General features: G+C 42.8%; 1 protein-coding gene across 2 annotated transcripts; it reads left to right on the top strand.

Annotated features, from left to right (window-relative positions):
* Nucleotides 1-1,168: 1,168 nt before the first annotated feature.
* LOC109041516 (uncharacterized) lies at nt 1,169-22,861 on the top strand. 2 transcript variants are annotated; one of them, XM_019057886.2, is made up of 6 exons: nt 1,169-1,490; nt 14,912-15,004; nt 15,680-19,078; nt 20,473-20,546; nt 21,555-21,666; nt 22,364-22,861. In XM_019057886.2, the coding sequence occupies exons 2-6, from the start codon at nt 14,935-14,937 to the stop codon at nt 22,522-22,524; spliced, it is 3,816 nt and encodes a 1,271-aa protein (XP_018913431.2). In that variant the 5' UTR covers nt 1,169-1,490; nt 14,912-14,934; the 3' UTR covers nt 22,525-22,861. The 2 variants fall into 2 exon arrangements, with proteins under 2 accessions (XP_018913431.2, XP_018913432.2); XM_019057887.2 differs by lacking the exon at nt 1,169-1,490 and adding an exon at nt 12,866-13,281.
* The last annotated feature ends 451 nt before the right edge of the window (nt 22,862-23,312 follow it).

Genomic DNA, 23,312 nt, shown 5'->3' with positions numbered 1-23,312 from the left:
ATAGCGTGGAATACCCCCTCCATTACGGTCTCAATTTTGAGATTTTTTTCAGTTTTGGAGTTTGTTTCAAAGTAAGCCACCATCGTGTTTCCAGCGAAATTTTACATACACGGAGAAAAGAACTTCGTGCGTGGGACCCGAAGTTGAGGTCATACGGATCTCTGAGGTTTTCGGATCACGTACCTAAAAACTTGAGGTCCAGCTGCCGAAGTTCGGGTCAGACATCTGAAGTACCTCGATATATACCGAAGGGTTCGGGTCACACGTGTGAAGTACTCCGTGTAGGAATCAGTACTTAAATCGCGAATTTCTGACACTTAGGCCTTGTCTCCACGAGCCGTTTCGCGAGATTTGTCCCAGGGAAAAATCCCACTTACGAAGTTGGAAAAAATATTGAGTTAATCAATATTTTTCCCAGTACCAAGTATGGTACTTGTACCCCTAGGACCCACTGAGAGAAGAAGAAGAAGTGAAAACGAATTTTGCGATATTTTATTCATTACTACATTGTTCATGTTTGTTTAGTTAAAAAATGTGTCTAATTGTCAATTGTGTGCAATTATTATTTTAATCCCGGTCAAATACTCGACTTTAACTAATTTATCTTCCCGCGCAAATTAGTCGCAGGACTACAAAGAGCCCCGTCCCGTGGAGACGGTAACTGGGAAAAATCCCAGAAGTTTCACTCCTGCGATTCGAACTTGGGAAAAATCCCATGAAAACGTCCCGTGGAGACAAGGCCATACAAGAGCTTATTCGACGGGAGAATTGGAGCATAGCACGTCGAAAATCTTCTTAAACAAAGTTCAGAGTTCTGGAGTAGGGCTAGCGGCCACACACGCCCAGACGTCAGCGGCGGCTCAATGGTCCGTTAAACGGGCCGGACGGGAGACGCTGGAAGGCGGCGGAGTGACGCGTCGCGACGCCACCAGCGCGGTGGCCACCGGTGCAATGATTCGCGGTGACCACGGTCTAGGTCGGGGTCGCCCGGGAGCCGCGGGTGCGACGCGGCCGACGCGCTGATCTTCCTCGATCCGCGATTCCACGCTGATGTAGTCATCCCCAGCCCCCCCGCGCCCCCCGCGCCGGGCCCCGACCTCGAGGATGCACCTGTTGCCATGGTTACAAGCCCTAACGCTTCGAAAACATGTATATGTAGCGTCGCGCCGACCGCAAATCACTTAAACGCCTCTTTAAGCTTTTCCACTTCCGGCCGGGGGATCGCCGGACCGCTCGCTCGCATAATTTTCAAAGCTGACTTTTTTCTCCGTGCTAATTTTAAGTATTCCGTTTGATCTCAATTGCAATCGCTCCTTTTTCAGTTCCTTAGAGTTAGAATTTTGAGAAATTTTGGGTGGCCTATGCGCGTGGTTTAGACGAATAGCTTCGTGTCCTGCGTTCAAGTCTCCGTGAGCAGGAGGGTTTTTCCAAAGTGTTTTCGAGACGGTTTTTGGTTCGGTCTGTTCATGCAGTAAAGGATTTTTGATCATGTAAGTATTTTTATTATTTCAATTTATTCTTTCAAATTTTTTTTTTTTATATTTTACCAACAAAATTTTTTGACTTCAAATACCAGAAGTGTCAATGCCCCTTGTTCGTTATGCTAATTTTATGCCCGTCTTGTTTTACGCGGTTAAACCCCCTCCGATGGCATCTTAAGGGAGGGCGGAAGGGGGGAAATGACCCGCCAGCGCATCAAGTTCAAGACGCTAACTGAGGAGGAAGCAGCCTCTAGGATGAGGAATCTTCCTGTTCGGGATTTTATGAGCATACTTTTATGTCCTTTAATGTTGATATATGAACTTATGACCCCCAAACAGATTCAAAATGAACCTTGAATTTATCAGCCAAAATGTCTTATAATTACCTGAGGAAAGATACTAATAAATAGACCCTCCCTCTCCACGGGTCAAAAAGACGACCGTTTTCTTTTTCAGCAATTCAACTTATCTCTTTAAATAAAGGGACAATAAATTGTTAAAGTTAAGTCGAGATTTTATGCGATAGCATTATAATGCGCAGCTTTTCCCCATGAACATGTTTATCCTGCCGTTGAATCCCTTCCCCTCACTGAAAGCGCAGGGAGAAACATTCTATGCGTGATAGGAGGGGGGGGGGGCGAGGGCCCATTAACCTCTTTTACGCGGTCCTCAAACATTGAGCGACCAAACGTACGATCGAAAATTTTCTGAAAGGTAGGCCTCCCAGGACCCCCTCCCCCTACCTACACACACCCCCTCCACCCTCAAAGTTATCTGCAATCCTGGAAAATCCCCGCAGGGAGCGGGCCCTTCGTAGTATAGTACGGCGGCAATCAGACCGAACCAGGAAGGTCACTACCGGAGAGAGTAGAGTATAAAAGTAGGTCAAGGTCATCCTGGATGCACTTCAAATACTTTCCTCGTGCAATCTGCAATTCACACTCTTCTTCCGGTCGCGTCATATCCCGGTGAGGGAGATAGAGGAGTGAACGGACCGGGGGGGGGGGGGGGGGGGGAGGGTGGCGTTTAAAATGACGCATAGCTCGATCCGCACAATAGGACTTCCATTTCAGAAAAGTTAGATTGGAAAGTGAAAAGAGAGTGCGTCGGTATGCGTATTTCGCATGTGAGGCAATGGAGGATAGGGACGGTAAAAAGGGATGAGTAGAGGCGAGGTGTTAAAACCATAAACTGTTCGGTCAGAATGATGGATGGTGCATTAAGCGGAGGAATGCCATCTGAATCGGCGTACGCTGTGCTCCTTGGCAATGGTGAACCTTCACGCGATGGAAGGCTCACGCCGCTAAGATTGAAGAGCGCTGTCCAATTAGTGCGGTAATTGTGTATCTATGAGTCCACATAAACTTCTTTGATGATGAGGTGGGGGGGGGGGGGGGGGCTTGAAGAACTCTACTGTTTCTGATTTCCTTGTATTTGAAAGTTAACCATTTTTAATAGAATTCCCTGATTATCAATCAGTGGTGTGGCTTGAATTGCCATACATCGATTGTTATGCCATTTAAAACTATGGTAAAGAATCGATTATTAAGGTGTTCGCTGCGAATACCCTGTCTATCGATCCTTTTCCATAGGTTTATATGGCAAAACAATCGATATATCGCAACTCACGCCACGCTACTGTTATCAATCAACATAGGCCCATACTGCCGTGCTAAGAAAAAACGCTATATGAACCTTTAGACGTTGCTAAATCTTCTTTTGATAAAATGCGAATTTCTCGGTAAAGTTATGAATGTTTTTCTTCCAATTTTTTAGATAATTTTGTTCGCAATTTCACCTAAATTTCCTAAAAATTTCAAGAACAAATATTCGCAACTTTCCTAAAAAATGAATATTTTATCGGAGGAAATTTGGCAACTCCCAAATGTTCATACGGCGTTTTTTCTTAGCACGATAGAGGTATTTGGTTTTTCGGCCGTCCATATATAACGTCAGGTAAATCCTCCAATGCTTTTACCCCTCCTACCCCTCTTTTCAACCCTCTCACTCCCATCCATCTTGAGAGGGATTTGTCAGGCAGTTCTAGCTCACCCACCCCCTTATGTGCTTAACATCACCCATGGACGGTTCTTTAGCCGTAAACTTTCGTAAAGTTTTGGCTCTATGAGCTTTTCCCTATCAAAATACATGAGTTTAATTGCCATTCATCTAAAACATCAGCTTCATGGAATCATAAAAATGATAAACCCATGCAATTTTTAATGCCAGGGTTATGATGGAGCTGCATGATACACTGCCACTTTTACTTGCGAGTTTTAACTGAACGCCGATACATTATCATCTACCCTCAAGTATAGCTCGTTTTGCCTTTTTTAAATGCAAAAAAGTCTTCCTCAGACAATTCTTTTGTCCAAATTTTAATCAGGAAGAACTAAGAACTTAATTCTATTCGCAGAAAGGACGCCTTACAGAGGAGATAGTGTTCCGGGGAAGGGGGGGGGATCAGAATTCTTAAAATAATGTAAAAAATGCAAGTATCTTGTCTAACGTAAAAATCATCACTAATTATCATGGCAATTCTTAAGGTTTGGGTACTTTTTGAAAAAACCGTTAGAGACCGATTATAACGGGCCGTCGACTGACCGAATTACTTCTGTCAGTGCGCCAAATGAAGAATGTTCAGTGGCGTCGTAAATAAAGGATTGGAATGTCTAGAGCGAGCTTAAAAGCTTCGAAGCCTCGTCTCTCACTCCCATCCATCTTGAGAGGGATTTGTCAGGCAGTTCTAGCTCACCCACCCCCTTATGTGCTTAACATCACCCATGGACGGTTCTTTAGCCGTAAACTTTCGTAAAGTTTTGGCTCTATGAGCTTTTCCCTATCAAAATACATGAGTTTAATTGCCATTCATCTAAAACATCAGCTTCATGGAATCATAAAAATGATAAACCCATGCAATTTTTAATGCCAGGGTTATGATGGAGCTGCATGATACACTGCCACTTTTACTTGCGAGTTTTAACTGAACGCCGATACATTATCATCTACCCTCAAGTATAGCTCGTTTTGCCTTTTTTAAATGCAAAAAAGTCTTCCTCAGACAATTCTTTTGTCCAAACTTTAATCAGGAAGAACTAAGAACTTAATTCTATTCGCAGAAAGGACGCCTTACAGAGGAGATAGTGTTCCGGGGAAGGGGGGGGGATCAGAATTCTTAAAATAATGTAAAAAATGCAAGTATCTTGTCTAACGTAAAAATCATCACTAATTATCATGGCAATTCTTAAGGTTTGGGTACTTTTTGAAAAAACCGTTAGAGACCGATTATAACGGGCCGTCGACTGACCGAATTACTTCTGTCAGTGCGCCAAATGAAGAATGTTCAGTGGCGTCGTAAATAAAGGATTGGAATGTCTAGAGCGAGCTTAAAAGCTTCGAAGCCTCGTCCCCTCTGCGTCCCTCCCTCTTTAAAGCGCTTCGAGAGATTTGGAACGGCACTTATTCCAGAGGTGGCTTTTTCAATGGGAAACCTTTGAAAAATGGGAATCCAGAGTCCTTCCTCAGAACTTATACAAATTCAGCATCACCAAGTTCGGCTCACATTTTTGCAATTTGATTTCAAAATCGCTATTCAAATCTAAGGTATCCCCCTTTTCCCATCCCTCTCACTCCGAGTCAGTGGCGTGGCGTGCTTTGCGATACATCGATTGATCTGCCATTCAAACTAATAGAAAAGGATCGATAAGCAGGGTGTTCGGAACGATATCTTAATATTCGATTCTTTACCGTAGCTTCAAATTGGAAATATCGATAGGTAATCGATCATTCATGCTTCGCTGCTGCCAATTTTTTTTTTAAAATTGCCCACTTGATTTTTTTTAACGTTCTCGAGGCACTTTCAAAACATTCATATATGCCTTCCATCGGTGGACACCGTGTGGATGGTGCCAGTGTATTTTAAATTTTCAGTTCCCTCTCCTCCTTTTCTCTCGTTTTTCAAAGTACATATCTCTTGGTTGTTTTCAAAATATTATTTTGAATTTTTTATCCCCACTTTTGAAAGGTTTGCTTGAAAATCGTGTAAAATCATTCGTAAATGTTTTTATATAAACAATTTTTAAGAAATATGTACCTATCGCCGCTGCCAATACTGCCGTATCAAGGAAAAACGCCGTATAAACCCTCAAGCGTTGCCAAATTTCCTCTGATAAAGTTCGAATTTTATGGGAAAGTTGTAAATATTTTTCTTCCAAATTTTTAGACAATTCTGTTCCCAATTTAACCTTAAGGTTAATTTGATGGACGCCATATTTTTTGTCAGAACGGCATGCGATATATCGCATCAATTGGTTCCATTTTTTCAGCTGCTCGTCATTTTTCTCCAAATTTGAGATCGCAATTCTGTTGTCAGGAGACTACAGCACTCACTTACCAATTTTAACAAAGAAATTCAACGTAATAAAGGCGTGGTTGTTTCAGAGAGAAAATATCGCATTCGAGTGCAGTTTCGATATCAGTATCGAATGCGATATTTTCTCTCTGAAACAACCACGCCTTTATTACGTTGAATTTCTTTGTTAAAATTGGTAAGTGAGTGCTGTAGTCTCCTGACAACAGAATTGCGATCTCAAATTTGGAGGAAAATGACGAGTAGCTGAAAAAATGGAACCAATCGATGCGATATATCGCATGCCGTTCCGACACGAAATATGGCGTCCATCGAATCACCTAATATCTGAAAATTTCACAGAAAAATATTCATAAACTCTACTCAAACTTTCATGGTATATCCGGGGAAATTTGGCAACTATCGAGAGTTAAAGTTACGGTGTTTTCCCTTAAGTTGAATAAGTCCCTTAATAAGTTGAAAATATTTCGTTCCGACCAGCGGGCTGATTATTGAAATTGACAGACAAAGCTATAGACAAAGAAGACATAAGAAGTGCAGAGCGATCCTATCGGTTGAAATGGGTAGACTAAGGGAGAAAATGATGGACTAACTATCGGGTCTCTCGTGGGTTGCCGTTAGTTATATAGTCTATTACCTACGCCCTTTCTCCATTGCAACCACCCGCTTCCACCAATAGGATCCCTCCATATTCTTTTTTCCCTCTTTGTCTATTGCTTAGTCTATCAATTTCAATAATCAGCCCGCTGAGGTGTTTTGCCGTAGCCCATATGACTGAAGAGAGTTCCTCAGCTCACCGTGTGAAAGTCCGAACACCGATTTCCTCCCCGGACGAAAGACGTAGAGTACGTAATGTAAGTGGTATGAGCTGGCGCCACTTTTAAGAATTTTCAGGTCCCGAAATTGCCGTGACTCTTGTTTTGTGGATGCGAGGGGTCACTTGCCTTTCGATATCATAATCGCATTGTTCGCGACTTACACAGGGTAATTTCTCACAATTGCCACGATAGCCTTAAACAAAGTAAGATGTGCAACAGTGCATCGTAATTCTCTTACGATACCAAGAAACCATTTTGGATCGAACATGTATCGAAAAAGTGCGCCGCCATTCTTGGCGCACAACGGGCTCGCATTCAGCTGAGATGGCGAGCCAATCAGGTGGTACGCCAGTGTCCATTACTACTCTCATATACATACTCTATGCCCTGGAGGACGAAAGACGGAAAGCATGTCGATTTGGCGATGGTCGAAACATACTCTCGCAAATTGAATCCGAAGCTCCGATCGGAACTATTCGAGTGCCGTTAATCAAACGACCGGCCGTTGCGTTGCATGCGTGGGACACAAGTTACGTCGCCGATTAATGGCTCAATGAACCAGAAATGCAGAGACGCGAGGATCGGAAGAAAAGGGAGACTACCGTTGATCCGACCCGGTGACGGACATAAACAAAACACCGAGTATGAGAGATTGGAGCGCGGCCAATTCCCCCGACCGCTCACCACTCGCGGGTTGCAGGCCCAGGAAAAGCCCCGGGAGAGGAAAAAAAAGCGTCACCGCTATTAATAAGATACATCAAACAAGGCACTCAACATTGAGCGATGGCTCGGTGCATGCCAGCCGTAGCTCAAAGCGCGCCAACTTGCCGGGCAAATTATCCTGCAACATGAGACCTCACCAATTCGCGGGGTGGAATTACTTTCGGGATCCACAGGATTTTCACCGAACGAATAGTTGAATGCTTCCAGGATGAGTGCTGACTCCGCTAACACCCCCCCCCCCATTCCACCCCTCCCCAATAAATGTAAATCATACTCCATATAGCAGGTATAAAATCGTAAGGCTAACGCGTAACGCGTAACGCATGAGGCGCGAAGCGCCTCGGGGGTTGGACTTGGACCGTAAAGCGGTCAGGGGGTGTACCCTGTACCCCTCAGTTATTATTACGATGCGGATGTTGCATGTGTGACGACTTTGCGATTTGACTGTTGATTCTTATGTAAAAGTTCGCGAGAAACACGATGGTGCCACTGGTTTTCTCTGAAATCAACTCCCAAGCTCAAAAAAAGCTTCTCAAGTTGAGGCCAAAATGGAGGGGATCTCCCACCCTACCCTGAGAGTCCACCTCTACATCAAGACAAACTCTCCATGCAAAGATAGGGAGCAAATACATTGACAGGGTTGTCACTTTATCTGCAGGGGGCTCTAAACCTGAAAACACGGCAATCCTGCTAATGTATTTGCTCCCTATTTTTGCATGGAGAGTTTGTTTTGATGTAGAGGTGGACTCTCAGGGTAGGGTGGGATATCCCCTCCATTTTGGCCTCACTTTGAGAGCTTTTTTTGAGCTTGGGAGATGATTTCAGAGAAAACCAGTGGGACCATCGTGTTTCTCGCAAACTTTTACATAAGAATCAATGGTCAAATCGCAAATCCCTCACACATGCGACATCTCCATTGTTGTGTCTGATCATGCGCATCGGGAAGGGACATTAGTTTACGGAGGCAAAGAGCGATTTTTATTATCGAAGAATTAGATATCCAGATTCTAGCAGGGGAACCGGGAACCCTTTCCAAGATCCTAAAGACATATTTCTGGGCGGTTTGGTTCATTCTGGTACAAATGAGGGTGTAAGGCTGGACGATGACCCGGAAATTTTGTATTTTCAACAAGACTGTAAGAATATGACGTATTTACGTTGAAGTGAACTCCAGAAAACCTCAGATTGTGCACTTATTTAGTGGTGTGGCTGTCATAGGTACGTAAGTACATAGGTTAATTTTGAGTGTATATCACAGTTTTTCTTGATTTGATTAATATTCTCATATTTCCTTTCAGCACAAATACGTCCAATATTTAAAGTTGTTTTTTCGCGGAAACTGCATTTTTTAAACCTAAAATTTCAAAGCACCCTGACTCTTACATGTGGCCGCTTCTTGTCCCAATATGTGCTCAGAGCGCTCTCTTGCGCTCCAGTGCCAATAATTCGATTTTGAGTTTCTGTGTCCTTTTTCCTGAGAATGATTACATATTATTTATTATTTGACCATAGAAACTTATCAGTAAAATAGAATTAGCATCACAAACGTTTGGTTGGAATTTGACGGAATTTAATGCAAAATAAGATTTGTATCGATGGCACAATACAACAAGACTGGATCTACGAATTACTGCACGTAGGATGTTTTCTGGCCTACCTTAAAACTTGAAGGCGAAACATCAATGTACGTTCAGTCTATGTACCCCCAACCTCCCTCATGTGAATTGTGGCTCCCAAAATTTTAGTCCGAACTGGCCGAACGGTAACTGAAGGGTGAATGTTGAGACGCCTTTTTCAACAAAGAGGCTCGGCATCGACACATTTCTTAACCAGATCACTTATGCAAAATTCACTGCAGGCGAGAATATTGGTCTCGTAGAAGAGTACTGGATCCCCAAGGGAAACTTTTGCCAGTTTATTTGTTTAGCTTCCACAGCTCGATGTTGGGCCTCCAGGTTTTTATTCTCTTCTCAGTTGCAGACTACTTTCTTATTTATTGTCCGCAGGGTTGAAAATCCTTTGAGACCTCACAAAAATAGTACAAATGAATGGCGCAAAAGGCCTGGACAAAATCTAAGCACCCATGGATAATTTTGGGTTGCGTCAGTGCAGTGATCTAATTTTATCCACACACTTTAGGAGTTACACCTTGTCTCCACGGGACGTTTCTCAGGATTTTTTCCAAGTTCGAATCGCAGGAATGAAACCTCTGGACCTTTATCCCGATAAACAACACAACAATATTTCTTCCTCTCCTTCTTTTAAAGTCGTTCCTGGGACTCCACAATGACTCCTAATTGGTACTGTGATTAGTATTGACTAACTCAATATTTTTCCCAACTTCGCAAGTGAGATTTTTCCCTGGGACAAATCCAATGAAACGTCCCATGGAGACAAGGCCTTATAATTGATCAGAATCAGTAACTGTAGGGTAGGAGCTATCTGCGATTTTTTAAGGGTCGTGAAGATTTTTGAAAAGAGTGTGTACAATTTTGCGATCGGCGAGGACGCTATTAAAAGCTGAGCTACACCAAATTTTTAGGCGCCTCCTTTGGCTCTCATAAATTTTTAATTACATTTTTAAAAACGTGTAAATTCTCAACAGACCGAAGTAATGATAAAATCTCAAACTGCATCGCCGTGCAACGAAGGTAGGTTAAAGAATGTAAGTGAGATATATAGCATCGTAAACGTCATTCTCTGTTTGGCTTCGCCTAGTTTGACGCCAATAAAAATGTGGATGCCAGTTTACCTCACGCAGTGAGCACTTCACACAACACAACCGCACGCGTCATAGAAAAAAGAAGACAGGGATGAAGCTCATCCGCTTGGAAAAACAATTTTTCCTATTCAAGATCCGTGCCAAAGTCGTCAATTTTTTTACTCGTAGAGAATTCAAGATCAGTGATACAATCGGTGGCGTCATTGGTAACATGATCGTGGTGATGTCATGTACCTGTGAATCACATGTTTTTATTTAAATTGACTGACGACTGTGATTGGGAACTCTCATTACTATATCCTCTTACTCTAGATTCTTCGGGAGCATTCATAGCTGATACGCTCTTCGGGAGGAGGGGGGAGGGGGCGAGGCTGTTTTAGTGTTTTATGGTGCATCTCGATGCGTCCTGAGGAAGGGACTTTAATCTACCATTACGTGACGATCGAAATTGTGAAAAATTTACAGTTTTATTTGGGAGATAAACCTTTTTTGAACGATGATTCGTCGGAAAACTAATGAAAACCAGGGAAGAAGTGTGTAAAAAAACTATAGAGTTTGATTATACATAACGCATAATCCATCTTTCTCTTAGCCTCCAATATTCTTACTTTCCTGTCATTTAAGATTTACGTCAGTAAGCGGGAAATCAGAATGAAAGAGATGTGAGCCAGATGAGCTTATTCGCATTGCGACGTTTTAAAATATCACCTGAATTTTTTTTTTTATTAAGAGGTTTATATTGAATATCGGAAATTTCAGGGAACTTCGAAAGAAAATTTGCAACACTCTTGAGTAAATGAGTACCTAAATAAATTGTTAAATAAATCATTGCAGCGTTGCAATGCAATTAATTCTCCATGGCTCTATTATCCCTTCAATTCATATGAATCCATCATATATGGTTTCTATAAGTTTATGATTGAAAGTGAAGAACGTAGACCACACCTATCGAGCCGACCATTATTTTTTTTCGAAAATGTTGGAGAATATTTTTCCGCAGCGTGGAACAAATGGAGTCAGAGTTTTCACAGTTCACACTCACGGATTTTAGACAACGTACTTATTTAATCGTTTAACGTTTAGCGTCTCAAAACCAGCCCGAACAAAGGGCCTCCTTCATTGTTTCCTACCAATCCGTGCGGCAACTATTTTAACTCGACCGTCGCGGGGTTGCATACCCACCGTTTTGGAGGCGATTTACGTCACTTGAGCGCGGGCCCTGAAATGATTTCTGCTAATTGAGGATTGCGTGTGATTCATTCTATCATTTTACCTCAGATGATTTGCCGATTTGCTTTCGATGCTTCACATTCTCATCACAGCAGCGTCTATGCATGTCATGCGATCAATTTTCAAAAGAAATAAATGAAAGCATGAAAGAGAAACGAAACTGAATGCCGTCAAAAAATTGTGTATTTACCGTGATCCAGCGCATGTTCTCATTTGAGCTTGTAGCCGTCTGTGTCTCTCGGATGAGGAGAACCGTGCTTGGATTCAACTTTCGCCAAATTCAAAAGTTTACCCAAAAAATTCAGATTTTCTTTGTTTGAGGCTTCATTACCCTTTCAAAACGGTCCCATGGAGTATAAAGAACGATTCCCGTGAGGATAGAGAATCAAGAACCGAGGTCTCGTTCCCTTACAGGTTACTCTGGCTGCCCCATGACTTCCTGTCGGCCTATTGATTCACCTCATTGGGACCAAAAAGTGACTTACCCATCCTATGAGGTCCAACGGGTCCCCATGAAATCCCCATGGGGGCCTATTAGAATCTCATTGGACCCCATGGGACTGTTTGGACAGGGAGTTGGACTACATTTGCGCGAGGAAATATTATTTCTGACTCGTTACGAAAGTACCTATCTGCATACAGAAGCTAACAACACAGACTTTATTCATAAAATGAGCCAGGAATGGTAGCTGCTTTGTTAAAAAAAGAAAAATTGAAATCCAGAACCCCATAATCTTACTAGAATTGGTTGGCATTTCATGTTTTAGAAAAATGGATAGCTTCCTCCAAAAGTGTCCATCTACAGATGGGAGGACAAAATTATAAGCATAAAAAAAATTATTAAAAAAACAACTTTATTCGACCGAAGATTTTCGGTGAATGGGAAATGTTTTCGGTGCATGTATTTAAGTTTCTAAAACCAGCCTTGTGTCAAAAAATGTGACCTTTTTTTAAGGGCTTTTCTACTGTAGTAAAAAAAATTTCAATTCTTAAATTTGGGGCTGACGATTTTCGAAATAAACGAAATTTGGGTCTACCCTTTCAATGCGTAATGAAAAAAAGTACATATGTATGCGCGTGATCATAAAAACAATTTTTCCCTCACAAAACGGAATTTTCCATTTTTCCGCACGGAGCGCAGTTTTCAAATTAAAATATTTGAATACAACCCTCAACATCAGCCTTGCAAGGAAAAATTAAAAGAGGGGGGACTGAAAAGTAATTTAGTTAATGCCTCCAATTCGAGAGCGAAGTTCACGGCGGAGGGGCGGAAGGGTGGAAGTTGGGCGGGTGGGTCAGCATTTATAAAACTGAGGAAGAAAATTAGATTTGTCGTTGATTAAAATATAGGTCGAGATCCGGCATGAGAGCTGGACCAGGACAGAGGGTGCATTGCGCGCGCAGGGATCTTCTCGCTCTCATCCCTCCGTCCACCCTCCGATACTCTCGCCCTCTGTCCCAATCTCAAGTGCAGGTTTCATGAGTAAATAGAGCTACGAGAAAGGGTAACAAGGGGGAACAGATCTGCGGCACTTCATACATCTGCAGTGCGCGCCTAGATAGGGATGCCCCGGTTAAAATGAAGTGGCCACCAGTATTCCCAGTCTCTACACGCCTTCAGCAGTTTTTATTGCAAAAAAGAATAAACATTCCATTTTCCATGTAACTACCAGTGCAATAAATTAGTTAATTTTTTTTATAAAAAGATAATTCCGGTTCATTAATTTTTTGTAGATTCTATTAGTCATTATGTTAATTTACAAATTTTGAAAGCAATAAAGATAGATTTATTAGAAGGCTAATTCGAAGTGAGCAGATTAGAATCCTAAATTTTTTTCAAAAAAGGAAAAAGATACAATCTATTCCTGTTATGTGAGTTTCTAAGTCGTGCACCAAAACGGTCATGGAAGGTGTTGGAATGGATTCTGCTCGGTGCAGGTAAAAATATATTATCTATACCAACTAGGGGGTACACTCACCGACCGCTTTAGGGTCCAACTCCATCGAAGCGCTTCGCGCCTCAGGCATATTACTATGGTTTATGAGATTGGTTTAATTGAGCATGTTTAAGGACAAATAATCAATTCGTAAAGAGTTCATTACAACTTTTCAGCTACTTTTCTCTCTTTCTCAAAAAAAAAAAAATTATACAATTTTTGAAAGGCTTTTGAAATAAAATTTGCCCATGACCGAACAATTTTTATATTATTTTTTTTTTTTTTAGTCAAAAATAAAAAAAGGGATGAAGTTTACCCCGGTCGTTTCTTCTGCCGTGCTGAGGAAACGCTGTATGAGCCTTCAGACGTTGTGAAGTTTCCTCCGATAGAAACCAAATTTACTTGAGAAAATTGCGAATTTTATTTTCCAATACAACAACAACTTATCTCAACATATTTCATTTCATTTACAATTTTGTACGCTATATCATCTAAAATATCTGAAAATTTCAAAGAAAAATCTGCATGAATGTTGTCAAAAATGTCTGCAACGTCACACACCGATATATGTGGTTTAAGAGCTTCACCATCTATTTGAGCTCTAACAGAAAGTACTCGGTATCAATTAAAGAACCCTGGTAAGAAAAGAGGGTGTTCACGAGATATGTATGATTTTCCAGGGGTATCCCTTAGGCTTGGCTGTACGAAATTTTAGATAGTATTTTTGTGAGCTGTGTATGAGTTGTTTGAAAACACCGATACCTACCAAAAGGAAAACTCGAGAGGAAATACTCACTTGATTTTTGTCAACCCCTTACCTAGGATTTTACACGAGAGCTTTAGACTGCCTTACTTTAAATACTTCATTATCATTTTTTTTTCTTCTTCTTTTTTTTTCTTTCTATGAACTTATTGTCAGTCCACCGCATGATCCTGTTATTAGTGACGTATAACATATTTTCTACAAGCTACGTCCTTCCGCATCGGTCTCCAAATTAACTGTAGGTCGACTTAAATTTCTGACTGATATACTTTCCAACTCTTCAGCGGAAAAAAAATTACAAATACGTTGGGATGTGTTCTCCAATTTCTCGTCAACTGACCATGAAAATGATTTTGCCACATTCGTCGCTCTTAGATCAAAGAATGTAGGGTCCGAATTTTAGGAACACATTTTAGGACGGCACCGTTGTTATATATTTATACAATCAAAGAATTGTTCGAAAAATCGACAATATCGGGATAAAAATCAGTAAAACTTTATTTCATCGGCACATATCGCAACTCTGGAATTAGGTCATGGTGTAAGAGAAACAATCGAACTTCCGTTAGTGACGATCGCAAACACACAAAAAAATTCATTTTAATTCTTGGATGCAATTATTTGGACTCAATGGACGTCCGTGTTGCATACGCACCAAATTGAAGGCGTTTCGACTGTCCAAGCACTCACCACTTCACCGGCGGCTAATTCCAGACGAAGACAAATGACCAATGCAACAGTGATTGAGAAAATTCGCGACAAAATACCTAAAATCTTCAGTAGATCAGGCGACGTTTCCAAATTTTCCAAAATTTATTTAATGGTTTCAATTCTGAAATTTTTCTCATATACTTTATTTTTGTTTCAGATGAGCTCCACAAGGCGTGAATAATGATAAGCCTGCTTCGGACGTTTTTTTATTGTTCATTTTACATCACATTATGTTCGGCTGTCCCATCTAGTAAGTCCTTCCTTCTCATTTTTGTAAGTTAATCGAATGAAATGCTCTCTTTGCTGATTAACTACCATGTGTTTTCTTTTTCGTTTCCTTTTTAGGAAAAATGATAAATTTGTATGAATTTACATCCAGATGAATTTTGAAGAATCAATTGGCGATCACTAATTATCACGATTCTTTCTTTGTAAAGTCTCGTGATATCATCAATAATATTTTAAATATCAATGTGATACGCACAAAAGACATACGTAATTTTTCAGTTGTCTCTCCAACTTTTGCAACTTCACCTACAACAAGCCTCCGAGACAACTTACTCATAATTGAAGCGCTGGGTGCAGTAAGGACAATTCTTGGGTGCAGTATCTCAGAATCTCCGTTTACGTTTCATTCATAATAAATAGATCAAATTGTATGGAATTAGTTGATATTTTTACTGAATTTCCTTTATGACTTTACGATGCTGAAAACGAAAAATTGCAGAAAATTCATTGCATAGCTTCCTCTCTGAAATTTAAATTAGTAGTGAAGATTTGAGACACGGCAACCAAAAAATACACTTTCTGCACCAGGCGTCTCAATTAGATTGAAAAAATCCGAGTTTTATCACAATTTGACACAACACTCCTTTCTCCTCTTTCATTAAATCTAATGGGATGGTACTTTTCCCCATTGTTCCAGGAAGCAGACATCGAGTGGAAAGAGCACTATACGGAAATCTGAGACGGAACTTCAATTGCGACTCGGAGGGCTTCCACTCGGATCCAGATGATTGTACGACGTTCTACCGTTGCATAGACTGGAGCAAGACCGACGAAAATGCTCCCAGGAACCGATTCACCTCATTCCAGTTCCAGTGTGGCCCCGGCACGGTTTTCGAACCGGAGAACGAGAGTTGCGTCCACCCACAATTATCCTCCCGGGACGAGTGTCGACAGTTACCCCCGCCAATCGAAGCCGAGCCGGAGCCCGACAACTGGGGGAGTCAGTCCGAACCCCAGGGACCGCCCCAGTCCCAGTACGGTGCTCCATCGAACAACGACTACTACGGAAACCAGCAGGGATCTTCGAATTACGGTCCCTCGAACTACGGAGAAGTCCCTTCGTCCCCAGGATCAGAGCCGAGCAACAATGTTGATAATTTAGAGGAGGGCGCAGCGCCAGAACCGCCCATGCCCGTCCTCAACCTGCCGAAATGCGAATCTGAGGGGTTCTTCCCTATCGAGGGTGATTGCTCGCATTTTTACCGATGCGTCAAGAACGGCGAAAGCGATAGGTACGACCAATACGCCTTCACTTGTGGTGAGGGCACCGTTTTTGATCCTGAAAATAACGTGTGTAACTACCCCTCGGCAGTTGGCAGATCGGATTGTAAATCCTCGGGAAGTGAATGGAATAACAGTCCGGACAACTCTGGCTCGCAGCAACCTGAAGCGCCATACGCGCCCCCTGGTGGCTATAACAATGGACATGCCTCCCCTCCTCAGGCTCCTCCATCTGAGAACATCCCACCATTCGAAGATACTGACGAACGTCCGATTGAGTTCCCTGGCTCAAACCAACCACCACCACCAAATAATGCAAATCGACCACCACCAGCGGCTTACCCAAGTAGACCCTCGGAAACATCATCTGGAGGCCAGCCAGGATATCCGCCGCAAAATAGACCGACACCATCGTCTCCTGCACCTCCTCCACCGAGCACGCCCGCACCTGCAGCGTATCCCAGTAGGCCTAGTCCAGAGGGCGGTTCTAATTACGGACCTCCATCACCAAGTAGCTCCCCTCCACGTCCATCAAGCACCACCCCACGACCGTCCTACCCCAATCAACCAAACCCGGTCAGCGGAGGTGGCTACCAACCCCCAGCACGTCCACCGCCGTCGTCTTCGCAAGTCAAACCAGGGAACACAACCAAGCAGTGCAAGGAAGAGGGCTTCCTCCCCGTCGAGGGAAACTGCACGAGATTCATAAGATGTGTACCAAGAGGGAGCGGGTTCGCCGAGTATGATTTCGAATGCGGGGAGGGAACCGTCTGGGACACCGAGCAAAACACTTGCAACTTCCCCGGAAGCGTGCAGCGGCCGGATTGTGGACTGACGACTCCGTATCGCCCTCCGACTTCAACCGAACCGTACAATAGCTCATCGGTCACCTATCCCGACAAAGAGTCGAAACCAAGCCAGGGTGGATCTTACTACTCGACGACATCTACAACGAAAAAACCGACGACCAAACCGACGACAAAAGCTACAACGACTGCCAAACCGGCGTATCCAACTAGACCAAGTGGTGGTGGTGGTGGCTCTGGTTACGGACCTCCCGCTGTGACTTCTCCCGAGAGACCAAAAACCACAACCACAACTACGACCACATCACGGCCTACTTATCCATCCAATCAAAATCCCAATGCAGGAGGTGGATATGGACCTGTCTCAACAACGACTACAACTCGCTCGCCAAGTACAACAACGAAACCAGTGTACACAACGAGCTCCAGTTACAAACCTCCGACAACAACGACCCAAAAACCAAGTACCACAGCACGCCCAGCTTATCCGACGCAACCGTCGAACTCAAACGGGGCGAATCCCAGTTACGGATCTGCAGCTCCATCTGAACCAAACAGCGCTTCCAGCACTTGCACGAGCGAAGGTTTCTTCCCGGTACCCGAGGACTGCAGTAAGTTCATTAGATGCGTTAGTAACGGTGAAGGATTTACAAAGTACGAGTTTGATTGTGGCCCTGGCACTGTGTGGGACCCCGTAAACAGCGTTTGTAACCATCCATCGGCGGTCGAGAACTGCGGGCAAATGCCTGTCGAGACAAACCCACAGCCTGAAACTCCTAACAATTCGACCACAACGTCATCAACCACTCCCGCACAACAACCATATCCAGATAGGTATCCGACAAGACCAGCAGGTTCAACTGGTGCTCCGGCTTACGGTCAGACCAGTCCCACGCAGCAATCATACCCAGACAAGTATCCGACCAGACCAGCCGGATCAACTAGTGCTCCACCATATGGTCAAACCACCGGTCGCCCTCAGGGAACAACCACCAAGCCACCCCAGACAACCACCAAATACACTAAAACAACAACCGCGAAACCATACCCGACGGAGCCTTCAACCAGCCCGAAACCTGTGAACGGTTCAACCACTCCTAAACCATGCAACGACACAACGAAAGCCCCGGGTCCAATCAAGTGCGAGAAGGCTGGATTCTTCCCTCACCCCTCTGACTGCAAGAAATTCTACAGGTGTGTGGACTGGGATGGCGATAAAGGAGAAAGATTCTCAGTATTCTTTTTTGATTGTCCCAATGGAACCATATTTGATCCGGCGCTAGACACTTGCAATTATGAAGCCTCCGTATACCCACCCAGAGATTGCAATCAAGGAAATCAGACAACAGAGGAGGGGACAACCAAAAAACCGTATCAGCCAACAACTCAACAACCGACTTCTGAGTATACTAATGGCACTACAGGATATTCGACCGAGTCCACTACAACGCGAGAGCCGTATACCACAAGAGAATCAAGCACGTATTACAGCACGAGTGAGGGAACGACAGAAAGCTCTACGGAATATAGTTCAACGAAAGCAACCGAGTATTCAACTGTCAGCAGTACCCCGTACGATGAACAGACTGAGCCTACCTCTGAATCTAGCAGTTACAGCTCAACCTCTACAGAGAGTGTGACTGAGTCTAGCACGTACAGTTCAACGTATCCGGATTACGGATCCTCCAGCACGTACAACCCAACATCCCCCACCGAGTCAAGCACGTATTCTTCCACCGGATACACCACGGATATTTATACCACTGAAAGAACTACCGAGTACGGAAGCACGACTGAAACAAGCACAGAGCGTGTCAACCAGACGTGTCCTGATCTGAAAGAAAATCAGTTCGCGATCGCGTGTCCCACTGGATTCAGGAGGCATCCTAAAAGTTGCGGGATGTTCTACCAGTGCACCATTGCTGAGAGCTCTGAAATCAAAGTTGTAGTCTTCTCCTGCCCCGAGGGCACGATCTTCGACGACGCCAAAGTCCAGTGTTTGGAAATCGGTAAGATATCTTCCAATGATACTTAAAAAACCCACATTCTTGATAATTTACTCTTCATTTTATCTTATGAAAAGTGGGATTGATCAGGTAAAATATGCGTAAAAGGAAATATAAAAATAAACTGAAGGAAAGATCGGTGAAATGAAGATATATTTTACATAAAGTATGATACTTAAAAAACCCACATTCTTGATAATTTGCTCTTCATTTTATCTTATAAAAAGTGGGATTGATCAGGTAAAATATGCGTGAAAGGAAATATAAAAATAAACTGAAGGGAAGATCGGTGAAATTAAGATATGTTTTACATAAAGTACATCAATTCCCCCCCACCCCCCGCCAAGCGGTGGGTAGAGGGCATCCGTGAAGAGATGGAGAGATGCCAGCTTCCGGAGGATCTCTACCATGACAGATTCCTGTGGAGAGTAGGCGTCGCAGAGCGCCCTAGCGCGCCGTAAAAGCGGCACATACATACATACATACCTACATACATACATACAAGTCGCTTTACAGTACTCCCTCGCGCTCTACGACTCCTAACCTCCACTGCTCTCTTTCAAACCACAAATCTTGGGGGATTGAGCACCTTAACATTTCTGCTTCAATCCCTTCCCTCCAACCTTTCATTGGGCGCCCTCTGCGTCTTCTCCCAGGAGGAACCCAGTCAAGGACCTTCTTCGGCAACCTGTCTCCTGCCATTCTCTGGACATGACCATACCAGATGAGTTGTTTTGTCATAATATCATGCACGATGGTCTGCTTGGCATCCATGATATCCCGTACCGCCTCATTCCTGACGCGATCCTTTCTGGAAATACCAGCGGATCTACGCCAGAGGTCCATCTCTGTTGCCTCTAAAACCTCCCGGGTCCGCTGTTTCATCGGCCATACTTCACACCCGTAGGTTACTATGCTCTTGACAATCGCGTTGTAAATCCTCCTTTTGTTCTCTTTGGAGATCCTTTGGTTCCAAAGGACTCCATTTAACATAGCGATTGCCCTCCTTCCCAGCATGTTCCTATTCTTGATGGCCTGGTCCAATCTTCCATCCTGGGTTAAAAACACTCCTAAATATTTGTAAATATCGCAGCTTCCAATTTGCCGCCCATCCTCTAATTCTATACTTTGCTGATTCCCGCCAACATACATACATAAATTCCCAAAAAGAGATTCGTTCTTGGAATTCAAAGTGGAACATTTGCTGTAACATATTTTATTGCATATTAACTTCAACTTTAAAATACATTTTTCCGGGTAATTTTTTTCTATTACTTGAAAATACAATAGATACTGACACTCTTGGGTGATTTTTTGTGGATGATTTTTTTGTTGTTAATATGAAAAAGTCTTTTTAAATATCTATACCTTGTTTTCCCTCTCTTCTTTTGTTCTAGATCAAACAGATGAATGCTCCGGTGATAGTGGATCTCGGCTCTTGAAAGCAGTAACAGACGGCTCATTACCTCCGGTAAGTGTACCCCGAATTTTATCCCCAAAAATAGTTTGTTTGCGTTCCCTAAAGTTCAATCACTCTTGAGGACTTACGAGCCGTGTTCCACGATTCTTAGAGCAACCGGGGGAATTATTAGGGAAGGCCTCCTACAATTGTCAGCAATTTATTGTGCAAGCCTCGAACCTCGCACAGCACTTTGTAAGAGGCGTCTTCGGTATTAATGATGCCGATCGAGGACAACTGCTTGTCCCCTTCATACCTTAATTTTCCTTTTCTCCTTAACAAAAAAAAAAAAAAAAAAAAAAAAAAAGTCGAGGAATAACTTATAGGTACATAAGAAGGGGCTGCATGTAAAACATTTTTCATGCGTAGGAGTCTTGGGAGGAAAAGGTCTTAAAATTTCCAGAAAGTTCTTTCTTTTTTAAAAAATATGTTTTTCGTTACCTCTGGGGGTCTAGGTCTTTCGAGCCCCCTCCCCTCCCCATCCCCGATAACGCCTCTTGAGCAACGTGCAAACAACTTTTAATGGACGCTGCGTCGCTGGCACTTGCATTACTGTGAGTTCAAGAAAAATCAAAGCGCCTTCTTTTCCTCGTGTATGCAACACAGGCATCCTTCGAGCGGGAATAGTTGCATCCAGACTTTGACCACTGGCGGATCCTGAAAATTGACAACATTGTTTTCTCTCCATGTAAACCTACAGAAATGTATCGATTCTCGGAGGGGTCAAGTGCTCCGACAAGAATCGATTATTTAGCGCACGTTTAAATGGAGAATATCCGGTGTTGCCAAAGTGCTAGATACACCTCTAACTTTGGCCCAGTTAGTGACTGGAGGCATCCAGATCCATACATCCCGCTCTATTTCCAATCAAAGGGGAACCGTTACGGGTATATAACAAACGTTAGCTTAAATACTGTAGTGCGGGAATTTTAAATAGAACTATAGTGATTGAATTATAGTTTCTGGCGCTTTAGACTACGGGGTGAGTGAAAACACTAATACGTATCTTTTTGATTGCAGATTCAAATAACATCGAAAAAAGAGTTGTGCCCGACTGAAGGTAACCACCCGTATGAAAATGATTGTCAGCTCTTTTACAAATGCAAGAAAGACAGCACCGGATCGACTAATGGTGAGTTTTATGAAAATATATCGTGTTTTTTCACGGAAAGTAAGTCACAAAACAAATTGAAAACCGAGTCTCTTAACTTTTCAGAGCCTAAGGAATTGAAAAAATTGTATGCAGATTTTAATTTTAAACAAATAATAGAATAAATTATAACCTCGGAAAATTCAATCTATCATCTTTGGACCTCTGCCAGCGGTATAGGCCACGTACAATACAGTGGTATAGTATGCGCGAGTAAGAGCGGTGGTTCAGCGCTGATGCCGCAATCAGACGCTGAATTTAGCAGCTGAATGTGGAAGTCAACAGTCATCGCCCAACGGCTGAAATTTAGCAAATTCGAGTTATTTTCATCCAGATGTGTAGTATTAAATCTACTCGAATAGTTCAGACAAATTCAATATTGGTCCGATGGTTGCTGAGAATCGTTGCTGAATTTTGCGCGTCACGCGCAAAATTCAGGCATCGGGCCGATGACTTCCACATTCAAGCCTCATTCAGCTCCCACATTCAGCGTGTGATTGCGGTGTGAGTTAGTCGCCAATCAAAAACAACCAACGGATATAAGTTTTTAAGTTTGTGAGAAGCGGACAATCCTTCGCCCGAATAAATCATGATAATCCTGCATAATTTCAATATTGTATTTGCAATAATTGAGATATCATTTTTACTGACCACGTCATCTTGTAAATTTGTATTACAGGTTATCTCTACCAGTGTCCTGAAGGATACTCGTACTGGGATGTGTCGAAGAGGTGCGAGAAAACCACAAAAATGCCTAGCTGTGATCGAGGTAACGCGTTGATGAAGAACGATTGGAGGCCAACACTCGCTCCGTTGGAAACTGGAAACATTGGCTCCTGATCCAGATCCAAATAGGCCAAAACTATCCTACTAAGTCTTCCTTGATGCTCAAATGGCCCTTTTGGGACTTGTCAGAACTCTAGAGAAGTGGGTTCCCACAAATGTCTTCCCCACCGCAATATTTTCTGTGGAATGGAATCTCTTTTTTAAAGTTCTACAATAAGCTGCAATATGCTTGCGAGACCCGAAGGGGGTCTCCAGGCGCGAGAGGATGTCTCTTGTCTTCCGTTTAATTTATTTCGTACCTATCGATGGTGCCAACTATTTGTAAATATCTTATGATTATATTTATTTTTTTTTTTTGCCGACCGTTCAAAAAAGTTACTTCTTTCATGCATTTATCGGAGGACGTCTACTGCCTGAATTCAACAGGAAAAAAATCAACCTTTTTAAGCCAGTTATTCCCTCTCCTTAAATTAAATATTGTGGGTGCTGTTTCCATAACTGATTAACTTTAATTACTAGTTCAATACTGTAACTTCATCAATAATACCTGAGAGGTCACCCACTGAACTTTCTTAGGAGCCTAGAGGGGCGCTCTCAGCTTAATTGAAGGAGTCAATGCCACGCAGAGGGGCTTAAATGCATTGCAACGTCGGAAAGTTTCACCTCATTACTTTCTTCTTTACTTTATTGACTTGCAGTTTCATACTTAACTTTGCAAATGTTAGGGAAGTTTCATCAAGTTATGGAATATATTCAATCTACACTTTAAAGGTAGCACTTGCAAGCATCGGTTCTAGAGTTGTTAAAAATTACCATGTTGCATGCAATTCAACTATATTCCT

The sequence above is a fragment of the Bemisia tabaci genome, chromosome 6 (assembly GCF_918797505.1).
Source record: "Bemisia tabaci chromosome 6, PGI_BMITA_v3".
Lineage (NCBI taxonomy): Eukaryota > Metazoa > Arthropoda > Insecta > Hemiptera > Aleyrodidae > Bemisia > Bemisia tabaci.
Note: the sequence above shows the minus strand (reverse complement) of the source record. Positions and strands in the feature narration are given on the sequence as shown.

Excerpts from the sequence above, each read along its gene's own strand:
- LOC109041516 (XM_019057886.2), top strand. The coding sequence starts at position 14,935 with ATGATAAGCCTGCTTCGGACGTTTTTTTATTGTTCATTTTACATCACA. Across the intron at positions 15,005-15,679 it reads ATGTTCGGCTGTCCCATCTA|GAAGCAGACATCGAGTGGAA; the intron begins GTAAGTCCTTCC and ends CCATTGTTCCAG. Across the intron at positions 21,667-22,363 it reads CAGCACCGGATCGACTAATG|GTTATCTCTACCAGTGTCCT; the intron begins GTGAGTTTTATG and ends TTTGTATTACAG.